The sequence below is a fragment of the Ruditapes philippinarum genome, unplaced genomic scaffold, assembly GCF_026571515.1.
Source record: "Ruditapes philippinarum isolate M1 unplaced genomic scaffold, ASM2657151v2 ctg26_1_1_1_1, whole genome shotgun sequence".
Taxonomy (NCBI): domain Eukaryota; kingdom Metazoa; phylum Mollusca; class Bivalvia; order Venerida; family Veneridae; genus Ruditapes; species Ruditapes philippinarum.
The window spans coordinates 317,689-331,770 of record NW_026865626.1 but is presented as its reverse complement, the minus strand read 5'-3'; the positions used below and the strand labels follow the sequence as shown (position 1 = coordinate 331,770).

At 31.5% G+C, this 14,082-nt stretch overlaps 1 protein-coding gene and 1 long non-coding RNA gene across 2 annotated transcripts; one reads left to right on the top strand and one right to left on the bottom strand.

Annotated features, from left to right (window-relative positions):
• Positions 1-1,497: 1,497 nt before the first annotated feature.
• Positions 1,498-6,523, bottom strand: LOC132729823 (sushi, von Willebrand factor type A, EGF and pentraxin domain-containing protein 1-like). The gene is made up of 6 exons (XM_060715651.1): positions 5,855-6,523; positions 4,853-5,032; positions 4,302-4,415; positions 3,765-4,010; positions 2,953-3,156; positions 1,498-2,432 (listed from the first exon to the last, which is right to left on the bottom strand). The coding sequence occupies exons 1-6, from the start codon at positions 6,210-6,212 to the stop codon at positions 2,263-2,265; spliced, it is 1,272 nt and encodes a 423-aa protein (XP_060571634.1). The 5' UTR covers positions 6,213-6,523; the 3' UTR covers positions 1,498-2,262.
• Positions 6,524-8,797: 2,274 nt separating this feature from the next.
• LOC132729820 (uncharacterized) lies at positions 8,798-10,317 on the top strand. Its single transcript, XR_009625676.1, has 3 exons — positions 8,798-9,036; positions 9,290-9,473; positions 9,623-10,317. It is a non-coding gene; the product is annotated as an uncharacterized LOC132729820 (long non-coding RNA).
• Positions 10,318-14,082: the final 3,765 nt, after the last annotated feature.

Here is a 14,082-nt window from a genome sequence, read left to right as displayed (position 1 = left end):
TGAGTTAGAAAATGGGTGTATAAAAGAAATATTGTACATTATTTTTCAACATAGTCACTTTAGAGATAAATAATAATAATAATAATAATAATAATAAACGAAACCTATGTTTAACTTTTTTTATTTATAGATTTTGCATAAAATTTCCTTCATGACTTGTCATTAAATGATATAAAGTTTATATAATTAGAACTTTTATACAAAATAGGTTTTGCTTCGTCATCGATAGCTTAAACCTATACATTTAATTATGTCAGAAATTCGCCGAATGAAACAAATATATATAAAGCGTTCGGCATTAAAGATTTTTCGTATAATGTTAAGGTTTGTTTCATAAGTATATACCGTATAAGTGGTTTTTTCTGCGGTGACTTTATTTCTGCGTTTTCTGCGGTCAGTTTCTGCATCGCAGAAATAAAAACCGTAGAATATTTCTCCATGTTTTGTTTTTTTAACGATATGTGTCCTACATTACGACCTGTTTCCTCTTAATTAATAACGACTAACGGATTATAACGTTTAGCCGGTCATCGATTTATATAAAATTGCTTTCGGCTAAGTATGTAATATGTGCTTGTAAGGATGTACCTATTTGTTAATTATGCCAATTTATGAATATAGATATTTAAACATCATATTGTTTGCCTGTACGCTAAAAGGTTTGTTGAACACTAAATCATTATAACCATTTTATACTGCTAAATAATCGTCGTATACATTAATTGTTGTCTGATTTACGATAAACTTTTATCAATTTTATTAAATTAAAGATACTACCGGGGTATATTTTTCACACGTCATTTCATGCTGATCAAAAGATGCATACTGTCTATTGTTGCGCATTATATTTGTTTGCATGATAAATTAATTAAGTTATACAAGTTCATTGTTCTGTCATCGGTTACAAATAATTAAAAGTCAATCTACAGTTATTCGAATGTCATAAGTTGTTGAAGTTAAAATACAATTCATCTTTAATTCTTATAGACAATCCAGGTTATTATATGGAGGATGTTGAAGTAGATATTTTGACTGTTCTAATGACAATGCCAGTCATGACGAAGAAGTGCTTAGTATCATGGCGGCCATTTAAACATGAAAATAGCAAGACAAATGGAATGGGTGGGTCGGTAGGTTGTATCTCGTACTTCTTCGGGGCAGCTTGAGAGCCTCAAGGACTGGATCAAAAAAAGAATTTGCAGGAGCGTGCTCGGTTAACATACCCAGTCTACTGAGCATATGTAATAGAAAGAGCACCGAAACACGAGGCTATCTGATTTGTACGAGTATTAATCAGATTGCCGAGTGTTTTGGTGTTCTTTCTCTTTTGTATCATAGTCAAACATAAAAGCACGTTCCCTGTTGTCACAATATGAAACCCCGGCAAAAATGAACCAATGAACGAACATCTGAATATGACATTTCTGTCGCTTTCCCTGTCTCTGCCGTCACAATATGTAAACCCCAGCAAAAATGAGCCAATCAATGGGCATGCTCTGGAGTGCCGGTAACTAATACCCGCACTCCAGTTAACGCACTGTGCATGTATATGTATACGATTTAACTCTGACACATTTTCAACAGAAAGGTCTCCAAACTATGATACAAGTGAATGATGCTGACTGACGTTTTGGAGGAGGAGCCAGATGTACATATCATTGCAAAATACGTAACGTGACATATTGTGTAAAAACTAATAGTTTAAACTCAAGCGCTAACACTGAATATTGTCATGATTTATAATAAGGTAGCTTTGTCGCTCAAATGGAACTTTTTTCTGTTTTACCTACATTAATTGCAATGATTAAAATGTTCATTGTTTTAACAAACTTATAATGAAATGTCGATATAAAGTTATAAAAATGCATTAACTTGAAAGTAATAACAACAAGTACGTGTAATAACAAAAAAGTCAGTTTCGAAGACTTAAAATGTAGTACAAAACACACACTGTACCCTTCTTTTCTTTTTTGTTGTTGTTTTTCAAATCAAATAGCGTGAAATGACTTCAAAACCATTTACACATGTCACATAGATCAATATGTCTGTGAGCGGGGTACCTTTGTATACGAATCAAGAATCATCAAAAAACAGCTTCACAAATTACCCTTGTTATTATCCCATATATTTAAAACTCTTGGTCGAGTTAGATTGTTAATGTCTCATAAATCCATTTTATTTGGGATTTTTCAAGTTTTGAAAGTGTGTATGCTTATAATTAGTATCGCGACACAATAATCGGTTGTTAAATATGTACAGTTGTTAACATTTGATGGAAACGTTTTCAGATTTGCAATCATCCGGATAGTTCTCACATAATGAATTAAATCCAGATTCCTTGAGAAGATCAATGTAGAATTTTCCTATGGCATCTTTGTCTCCCTGTTCAGTACAGTTTGAAAATGTAAAGATGTTGTTACTCGCAAACACTTCTAGAAAAGATAGAATTTAGTCTAATTAGATCATACAAAACTAATCTATATTTCTTGCAGTAAAAGACATACTGTCTCTTCTTATGCTTTCTATCTAATTGGTCTATAATGGATGTAAATGCTGTTTAATTAATGGACTCATTTTTTTAAATGAAAAATCGTAGAATTGCTATAGAGTGTAATACTAGCATGAAAATAATTGGGTAAAATGCTACAGAATACTATCAGTTAGGTATCAACCACTTTTATGATTCCTTCTTTAAATTTTAAGTTGCCCTTTCGTTTCAAAAACATTTCAGTACCAATTGAGGACCTTTAAAGAAAAACCAATATTACATTCACAAATATATATCTTGCCTATCACTACAATGCGAAATACTAAGAAGAAACTTTACAATAAAAATATGTCTGAAACAACTCAAGTCGTAAGATAAACTAAATACAATTGAATACAATGACGCCATCATGATATATAATAGTTTGTATCATTCAAGATATAAAAGTGGAGATACTTATTTACTTTTCGAATAACATTTTCCGACGGGTGTCGAGGGGAGCCATTTTCCGGTTGCTCCGCAAATATAGAAATGGTCCGGTTTGGTTCCTATAGGCAGAGTGTAGTCAGCTTTACAAGCAAAGATGCATGCTTTCGTATAATCTGTTCTCCAGTTGTTACACACAACACTCCCGTTAGCTGGTGGCTCCATATCCTGACATGGATGCGCTGGAGAAAAGTAACAACAATAAAATATACAACATGTACATGCATAAAAATAAACAGCTTTTACTGAAGCAAATGACAAAAGTTCACTATTTCTAACTTAAGAGAGAGACTTAATTTATCAGTAAATAAGACAACTGTTCCAATCTGGAAAAATGCATATTGACAATTAGACTGACAGCTGAAAGGTTTGTTTTACCTAGTTTTGTACACATTTTCCTTGTTTTTTTTTATTATTATTTCTTATTTTTAATCTTCTAGTGTCTTCAGCCCAAAACGTATGACAACCTGCGGCACTGCCCGTAAATTGTTATCTAATAAGCGTCCAAATCATTTAAATAGAAAATCTTGATTATACAGGCACTTTTTTAAAACGCCGGTGAATTTTTGAGAAACAAAGTTAATTAACTAGGTTTTGGTTCGATTTAATACATAATTTTGGTCGTTATGGGTTCTAATCTGATAATTCGTTTCTTAGTATAGCTTGCATTTAAGGTATCTTAGTTGCAAATTTAAAGTTGTTATTTTGCTTTATAAGCAGTGAAGTTGAAATAAAATACTTTCTTTGTAAGTGGTTACTTGCGTTTCAAGCAATAAATCAAAATTCTTACGTTTGACTGAAATTTTGAATTTACATTCAGTCCGAAAACCATTTGACGGTTTCACTGCTGTAAAATGTATGTAAAACTCCCCCCATGGAAACTCGTGCGAATTTGTTGGGTAGTTATTCGTGACATGAACAGATGTACCATGAGGATCCTCAAACACGGGCTCGTCCCACGTTTGTAAGCTTGTCATGTTTTCTGTAATTATCATCCTATCTTCAGGACATCCCTTCACGACTGGGGGCTGAATATCTGTAGTGAACAAAATCAATTTGGCAGTATTTAGCTTAATCTATGCCATAAATATCTGATTAGGAAATATGCTTTTTGAAATATATTGAAATAGCTTGTTTAAATCCTCTAAGCCTCCTTATTTTCTATTTACAGTTTTATTTTATCTATAAAGCGTTATATTTTGCAGACGTAAGGTAATACTGACCCCTTAAGGGTCGCTTCACACTTCAGAAAGTTTCCAAAGTTTCACAAGCTTATGATTTGTTTTATTCTTATTTTGATCAAAAGGATATGTTTATCACAACTTACCAATGTCACAGTTTTTTCCGATCCACCCTTTTGTGCACGTGCATGTGTATCCCCCTAATAGATTGGTACAATTTGCTCCATTTTGACAAGGGCCGCTGTTGCAAGAAACAGCATCTGAAGATATAGATAATCAAGTTTTTAAGACTTTTGTTTCTCTGAATATAGTTGAATTAAAATTATTAATACGCCGAAATATATAAGGTATATACTATTCAAAGTTGACATTCCTGAATATCTTATCATTCAGGCAAATGAACTAACCAATAGCGATAAAGTTATATTATTGTGTGGTTAAATTACACGAATCTCGATTTACTTTTTCAGGCAATAGTATCAATCTACGACCAATAATATTCTTTCGAATAGGACATTAACCGAGGTTCCGTGTACTGTTGGAACATTTTAGATACTGGTAAGCAAATTTAAAAAACAGCTGTTACTTCTGGAACAGAAAATCTCTATATCATAAAAAATGATACTACTAACACGTACACAATTACACAAATTTAACTAGCTTTTGCATAGGTTTCAAATCTGTTTAAACATCTTACACAGACAAGTTGGAGAACTCCCACTCCAGTACCCATTTGTAGTGCAGGTTCTTTGATTATTTCCTTTCAACCCGTAACCCGAGTTACATTTATAGGTAACTCTTGCATTGTATGTGTAACTCTTGTCACTCGTTGAGAAAGAGCCGTTTGATATTGAGCTAGGTTGTCCACATGTTACAACTGAAAGATGGAAAATGAAACACAAAACGGAAGATACAAACCAATAATAGGAAATGATATTGAAATCTAAGCCAGTCATATTTGTCATATTTGTATTTCAGAAAAAAAACATGTAAAATCACCCGAGTTGGACAAGTGTTTTGCTTTAAAAGAATAGTTTTTTAAATATTTATTTTATGCATTTATATTAGACTATGTGAGTTACATGTTTATTCTAAATCTTTTTTATTTACTTTTCATTTTGAAAGTCAATAACAAGAAATAATGATAAAATCCAAGCCAATCCTTTGTCTATTTCAGGAATCATCCGTTGGACAAGCAAAATGTGTATGGCTTTATAGGCACTCCACTAAGGATTTTGGCTAAATAAAGCGTTAAACGTTTTAAACTCAAATCGCACCAAACAAAAACCTTAAATCAATTTAATTATGAGTAAATTTCTTTACATATATTTCCTTTTTAAGTGTCCCAGTCGATCTATCTTTAAGTTCTAAATTATATGTATATTTTGTATTTCATTGGTTGCCAATTGTCACACTAAAACTTTATACTTATGACGTCTTTTACTGATTGTGACATCAGACACCCCTCTATGAATGCAAATTGTTTAAACACGTTTGACACGCCAACGCATAATTAATGTTATGCTTTAAATTGACTCAGTTAACGAATAATGTAGAAGTCAAGTGCTAATATACAGAACACAACCAGAAAAAAATGCACATACTTGTGGTTAAACCTAATACATTGAATGTGTTGTCCAATTAGAATACTACCATTAATTCGCTTATTTTAGAATTTGATTAAAACGATTACTCTTACCATCTTTACAACATTGTCCTTTGTATCTGCTTGTGCAAGAACAATATCCATTTCTGTAAGTTCCACCGTTATAACAGTATGTATTACAACTCTCGCTTTCGTCAAAGAACTGACTGTGATAATCATAGTCCATATTACAGTCAGTCATACATGGTCTTATTTCGAGTCCGGCCTTACAACAAAAATACCGGTCTCGCTTCCGGGTCCCCCCTGCGCATGATCTGCTACAATCTGACCATGCACGCCATGGAACCCATTCACATCTATCTACACCTCCCGAACAATCTAATGATACAAATAAAAACAAGTTATACAATATTGTTAATGTTAAAAAAGTTGTTAAACTGACAGAAACCATATTTTGTTCGCTCTAACTAAACTCCAGTTTTGATTTAAACTCGTCTATTCAAAACAGTTGCATATTTTAAACTATCTGGTAAAATAGCATTGAAATATGCAATTACGTTATATGGTGTACCTACATGATCATAATTTAGTTTCCGTGTTAAATTTCGTATGCTTGTCTATGCATGCGTATAATTATTATCTCGTATCTATAGCACAAAAGACATTCATATGGTGCTACATCTTACTATTATTATACGTGATTCTTGGTATAATAAGATACAATATTTTATTTCAATCAAACATATAAATACAAAATGTAAATCAAGTACATAAAAAGGTTTGAATTAAAAGGTTTTTAATGAACTTTCTACTTATCATGGATTTAATGTACTGTTGCTCACGGTCAAACATGGTGTAACTATTGAAAATGTAATTAATCGCCTGGGAAATCAAATCTTAAACCGACATGCACTGTATCGGTGTTTACTCATAAGTGCAGTACTCATCATTGTTTACAAACATATTATACCGAATGTGTACGAAGCTTTGCAGTCGGAGGACAACGAAACGCTACCGATCGCTATTGGAATGTAAAAAACACAATCAGTATTTTGACATTCATCTTTGCGTTTTTCAGTAAATAATTTAAGGATGAAAATGAGAAGTATATCCATTTGGCATCACTCTGTACCTGAAAAATCTATAAATGTTTCATTATTGTTCTTTTTGTAAAGAAAATGTAATGTTTAGGATATTAAATAGCAATTATCTTACCTTTACCTATAAAGAAACATTTAAAGCCTCAATATATATGTGTATTCACCACTTCCATGGTACTTCCCAAGTCAGGCCATTTATTTTGCCTCCGTAGCAGGTATTAATTGAACAAGAAATATCACGTGACCACAAATTTGAACAAACAAAGTACCCTTCACTCCTAAATGTAAACCTTTTTGTGATTTTTATAGAATGAAGTTTTGTATTTCAATTGTCCTAAGCACACCGTACAATTTATATTATCAGCTTTCTATAGGTATATAAGATGGTGTGACCCAGATGTCTTTTCCCTTTTATAATAAAGAACAAAAAGATTTCTTGTTCGTCGATTTAACTTCTAGTGGACACTTTATATAATTTCAACTCAACAGGATACACAATGCATCTCAACATCATAGTCATACATTATAAAACATACATCATCATACATACATGCCCTGAAAATATAAATATTCAACATTCCATACTATCATGAAATATAGAGTTTTATACATATGTAATAGTGGTCAGGTTCTAATGAGAATCAATGCTTTACACGGAGACCAAACGATCACAAATTATGACTGGGCTCAGTAGATTTATAAACAAGTGTCACTATATAAAGATGATGGACTAAACAACAACAACTAGTAAATACAATTTCAATCATTTTTTTTAATATATGAAAAGCCCTAACAAATTTAATAAGAATACTTATCAAATGGTATTTAGTTTTATATTAAGAATAACTATTTATTATTTAAAATTAAGATTATGTTTATGATATATTTTATATGTGGTCGATTACAATAAACGTAAACGTTTGTATTTAGGACTAAGTCCAGTTTAATGTTTCAAGTCTAAGCCTTGTAGTACTGTCCAGAGTAGGTACAGTACCTAACTTAGCTAACATTGTCAAAGTCAGCTTATTTATACAATTCAGTATTCACTGCATGATTGGTTGAGAATAATATTGTATATACCATGCAATAAGTATGAAAGATGGTAACTCACAACTTATAGATTAACTGTTAACTTAGTAGATTACCGTAAATACCCATCCTATTACACATACATAATATCATCAATCTATTCTATCAAGAGATCAGTCTATAGGAATAGTCTATTCATTATATCTCATCTAAATAAATCATGTACACATAAAGTACATATTTAATTGTATTACATCATATTATACCTGCATCTAGTGACCACTTAATCATTTACTTATAAAACAATATACAATATATGCTCAACTTAAAAATATACATGTAGCTCCAAAAATATATAAACAATGACATTTAAATATAATATAACATACCAATTGTGGGTCAGAGTCTGTAACTTTATCTCTGTGAAGCACACTGTGATATTAGACTTTGTACTGCAATTACTGTAAATTACAAACATCAGTGCATAACAAATAGAAACAGTGATTTCTAGGAATAACTATAAGATAAGAACATATGCTGTCATCTTAAATTCTAACACTCAAGAATATTACTAATTTATCAAAATAACTTATATCAAATCCACAACTGTATTTGATTACTATAAGTTTTCATTTAGTTGACATTAGACACTTTTAAGAACAAATGAATAAAACATACAAACACCAATTCCTCAATCCAAATCCTTACTTATTATCATATTATTGTATAGTAAGTAAAACCAACATGTCACAATGACCAACACCTTCTATTACACAAAGAATGACCTCAGGTAACCCTAACTTTAGAAGAGAAACGTTATGGATGAGCAGATAGCAAATTAAGATTAAAATCAAACAAGGTTGACAGAGTTGTCTTTCTTGGAAAATAACAAAACCCTTACAATAGGCCTTTCTCAAATTATATGCATACTTTACATTCCATCACCAGAGAGAGGCTAACAGGGCATGAATGTAAACATATAATGTCTGACCTGATAAGCCCTAGTGTGTTAAACTTACTGGGGAAATCTCATTTTTATTCCACTCTGTTATTCCAATTCTAGATATAATTATACCGTTAATTTTCATAAAATACCTAAGGAAGGAAAGGATTGTGAAAATAAGATGGATGAAAGAACATTTCAAGGTAAAATACCATTGTTCTTTTCTATTTAAACCAAGCTACTTAAGTTGTAATATTACTACTTACATTAATTACTCTCATTTCTCATTGTTTTAAATGTTTCATTTATATAAACATAACAATATGTTTGTTCATAAATTTCATTTAAAATATCACACTTATAATGATAACATTTAAAACATAATTGCTTCAGAATCTAAATCAATACCGTTTTTATACTAAAAAGCAATAACGGTTATTTTATGTACTATTTCAGATCAATATTTTTGCAATGGTTGCTCGTTTTGAAGCATTTCACACAATAAGATTAACAATCATTGACATAAATTCATATATGTCTGAAGAGAACAGATGTACCCTGTAGATGGTTCGACTGGAGTAATAATCAACAGACCAGTAAGATGAACACTAAAGAAGAAGATTTCATTACCAGATGAAAGGTATACACAAGACTTAATTTTCATTTTTTACACATTAACAAAGTTCAGTACCTATAAAAAATGTATGTGCAATTAAAATATAAATTGATATATTCTAGAAATGGCATAATTCTTGTTTCCACTTCTAAATAAAGGTATATATTTTTCAGGAATTCCATTGGTAACAGTAATGAACACAATTGACAACTGGTATTTGAATCGCCTTTAATTGTAATATCTCTTCATAGCAGTGGCAAGAAACTATCAAACAGCTCAAAGAAGAATTACAGAAAACTAAGGAAGAAAACAAACAGTGATATTGAACATCTGATACAAACAAAATTTCAGATGTTGACAGTTGTATATTGTGTAATGTTATACAGGATTTCCAACAAAATTTACTATATATTCATTACAGTTTTCAATAGGAAAAACATTAAGAGCGTTTATTATGATGCAAGCAAAACAATCAGCTTGACTGGCGAAATGTTTTTAGCACATTTTAAAGGACCATTTGTTCAGTCTTTTGCGCCTTGAATTTAAATAAAAACTTTAAAAGAAATCATCGCATTACTTTTGTTTTTAACATTGTGCTTTGTTACATATATGGTGCAGGGAATATGTCAACATGTTTATTACATTTAATATTTTGTCCTCTTATTGCATTATATTGTTGAAAGAATATGTCTTGGAATGTTAAAAGAAGTGCTAAATTTCGATGCTGCCTTTCCTAATACCCTACAACTGCAAGGTATTGCGCAGGTTTTCTGCGAATGTTCAGTCCCTTATGTACATGGAATATTTGGGGTTGGTAAGTCCAAGCAACATCCTCTGGAAGTGCCGTGTTCCCTAATGATTTGTTATATACCAGCCAGTTGAGAATTCCAACAATATGACCACATAACCAAGATGGACCAATTGGACAAGTGCAATAATCTAATCATAGTTCAGCTTCGTCTTAAGATTTGACTGATATTTGCAATCAAATGATTGTATTTCGTTATATACTAAGTATTTTATACTGTAATTAATTAAATGGTTGATAATATATAAGTTTTACGTTCCTTACTTAGTATGAAATGTATTTTTACATTGCTGTAAACAACATCATGTGTTATGATACTGAAAATCCATTGAAATGTATAAGACGGGGGTGTCATGTTTAAACAAAATATCATTTTGGTTTGATAAGGCTGTCTGTAAAATTATTCAGTTTCTAGAGAGTCATCCAGAATTTTTTACTTTAAATACAAAGTGAATTAAACTTTTTTAAACTTTTTTTATTTCAATAGCTAAATTTAGGGGAAGTATGGTACAGAATTCAGCATCCAACTGTTTACATCTATTATCAGTTAATTGCTTAATACACTCTTGACCAACATGTGTTGAGGTTAGCAGTAAAATACTGATAAGGCAGATAATGTCTATTAAAGTTGCAAAGAGTTAACCTCATATATTTATACTGACAAAGAATATTAGAAATTACTTGGAATTATCATAAACTTTAAATGACTTATCTGGTCTTGTATGTCCTTCACTGTCTATAGTGTAAATTAAACCCTTTGTTGATTTATTTATCTCCAGAAGAGATTTATTAATGTTAAATATAGTTCTCAACAAGTATGTAGCAAACAAAACATTATCAAGATTCCCGACACTGTAGAAAAATCTTTCGGCCATATATTCATATATTCGTGATATGTTTACATAGAGCAGATACTGCAGCTTGCCCTGTTAGCCTCGTTCTGAGAAATCTATGAATATGTATGAGGTAATATTAAGAAGGGTCTATGGTTGTAAATATTTGGAAACGGTTGAGTATATTTAAACGTTTGCCGGAATATGGCTAACGTACATATTTTTCTCGCCAATACGCCGTCTCAGACTATATTTGCATGTTGTTTTTGTTTGATGATGAAAATATTTTGCGCCTGATTTATTAAGGGTAACATGGTTAAAGCTAGATCACATGTACTTTTAAATACGGTTTACATATGGTTTCAAGTGAAATCATTCTGTTGTCACTTCGTTATAGCGATCTTATGATTATTGATTCTAGCTCCGATTATATAATTATATTATGTGGTTAAAAATTATGAATTGTACACCTGTTAGTCGTAAACATGTTATTATTGGTGTCATGTATATTCCACCAGAATCTTCAAAATATTTTAATCAAGATGAATTGTTAATTTTTGAAAATGAAATTATTGATATGTGTATTGCAAATGAATATGTGCTCATAACCGATGATGCTCATGCCCATATTGCTGAATTAGAAGATTTCACGGAATCGGATGATTTTTTAACAAACCTTTTTGATTTTGATAATGACTTCGTAAATTTTTTTAATCAAACAGATATTTTAGGCCAGTTAGGGTTGAGCATTCTAAGGACATCTAAAGATCATAAGATCAATAGTATAGGTCGGTCTTTTACGGAAGCACAGAGGGGACATTCCGATTTTAATTTTATTTTCCTATCTCGTGGCCACGAGTTATAACTCAGAAAAAAAACAAAAAACAAAAATTCGCTATCTCGTGGCCACGAGTTATATCTCAGAAAAAAACAAAAAACAAAAATTCGCTATCTCGTGGCCACGAGTTATAACTCAGAAAAAAACAAAAAACAAAAGTTCGCTATCTCGTGGCCACGAGTTATAACTCAGAAAAAAACAAAAAACAAAATTCTCTATCTCGTGGCCACGAGTTAGCCGACCAATCAGATAAACACATCTAAGTCGTGGTAACGAGTTAGCTGACCAATAAAATCGAAGATGCGCTCGTTGATTTCGACGCGAGTAGACATACTTGCCAAGATGGCGGCCCATAGAATGATTTTATGTCAACGAAACAGAATAAAAAGCTTACTGGCCGATTAACTCTTGATAACAAGATAGCGAATTTTTGGGGTTTTTTTTTTTTTTTTTTTTTTTTAAGAATGTCAGAAAGGTGAGGGTTGTGAGATTATAAAACAATTTGTTTTTGTATAGTGCTAATAGTATAATGCTTTCCAGCGTTTTAATTATAGCAGATTGGCTATAAGACTAATTGCAACACTGTTATTCAATCCAATGTTTATTTGACTTAAACAATATGAAAAAAAATTAGTTGCCTGAACAGGGATTTGAACTCAAGACCTCTCGCTTCCTAAGCGAGCGCGCAAACCCCTCGGCCACGGTGAATTAATATGATACGGCCTGAAGAAAAGCATGTTATTCTAAATTAGGGTTTGTAACGACGCTAACTGTTGTTTAACACTTGTGTAAATAATCATTACGCTTACTATAAGCATGTATATCTATAAAGAATAAAACAATATTAGAAATCTTCGACCATTCGGGAATTATTTTGCTTGAAAATTAACGCGCCTGTCACGTGATCATATTTACGCAGTGATCTCCCCTGAATTTTTCGGCCTTAGTGTTACATATAAAGGAAAGTAACCGCTTCAAAAAAGCGGACTACTTTCGGCATTTGCAATTAACAGCATTAGAGTCTGAAATTTCGCTACCATTATTTGTTTGGTCTGACGACCCAAACAAATAAAAATCACATGACTATAGATCATGTATTTACCTTAATTTTTTTGATAGAACTAATGCGTATGAAAAAAGTAAGCATTTTGTAGCTTTTATTGATTTTTCCCGAATTCTTGACAATGTAAATAGAGCCCATCTTTTTCATAAATTGATCGATAATGATATTGATGGCAAATTCCTAAGGATTATTCGCAACATGTACATTAACATTAAGTCATGTGTTCAATCAAATGGGGAAGTTTCCTCCATGTTTTCGTGCGACTGTGGCGTGAGACAAGGGGAAAATCTTTCCCCTCTCTTGTTCTCACTTTTTCTTAATGTTTTACTCGATTTTCTGGAATCTAAATGTAATGACGGAATTTCTCTAGAATGCCAAATTGACAATATTGATAGTTTTTTAAGTATATTAGTGTTACTTTTTGCAGATGACACGGTTCTTATTAAAAAAAACCGCAAGAATTCCAAAAATGTTTAAATGATTTTAACGATTATTGTCAAAGATGGGAATTAAAAATTAATACTAGCAAAGCCAAAGTTATTATCTTTGGTTCTAATACACATGGCGTACGCAATATGTCATTTACGCTAAATGGAAATGCTCTGCAAATAATCGATAGTTATAAATACTTAGGCGTTATGTTTAGTCCTAATGGGAAATTTAAGAAAGCAAGAGATCATTTGATTACACAAGCTAGAAAAGCAATGCACCTTTTGTACAAACGAATTAACAATCTTTGTTTACCTCTTGATTTACAACTCAAACTATTTGATAACACCATTGTTCCAATTTTATTATTTTCATGCGAAATATGGGGAATAGAAAATACTCAAGACATCGAAAAAGTACATATTGAATTTTTGCGTAAAATAACAAATTGCAGAAAAAGTACTCCTGCGTACATGCTCTATGGCGAATTAGGTAGATATCCGCTTGAAATTGTTATCAAAACACGTATTATTAAATTTTGGAAAAATTTAGCGCAAGGTCAACAATATAAATACTCAAATTTTATCTACAAATTTATGTTAAATAGTGATTACACATTCAAATGGCTTGATTATGTTAAAACTACCCTTGATATAACCGGT

What these genes read in the sequence shown, in the direction of transcription:
- LOC132729823 (XM_060715651.1), bottom strand. Translation starts at nt 6,212, where the DNA reads ATGGTTTCTGTCAGTTTAACAACTTTTTTAACATTAACAATATTGTAT. An exon ending in AGGACAATGTTGTAAAGATG is followed by an intron (nt 5,033 to 5,854) that starts GTAAGAGTAATC and finishes TCCATCTTTCAG; the next exon opens with TTGTAACATGTGGACAACCT. An exon ending in GAGTTCTCCAACTTGTCTGT is followed by an intron (nt 4,416 to 4,852) that starts GTAAGATGTTTA and finishes CTATATCTTCAG; the next exon opens with ATGCTGTTTCTTGCAACAGC.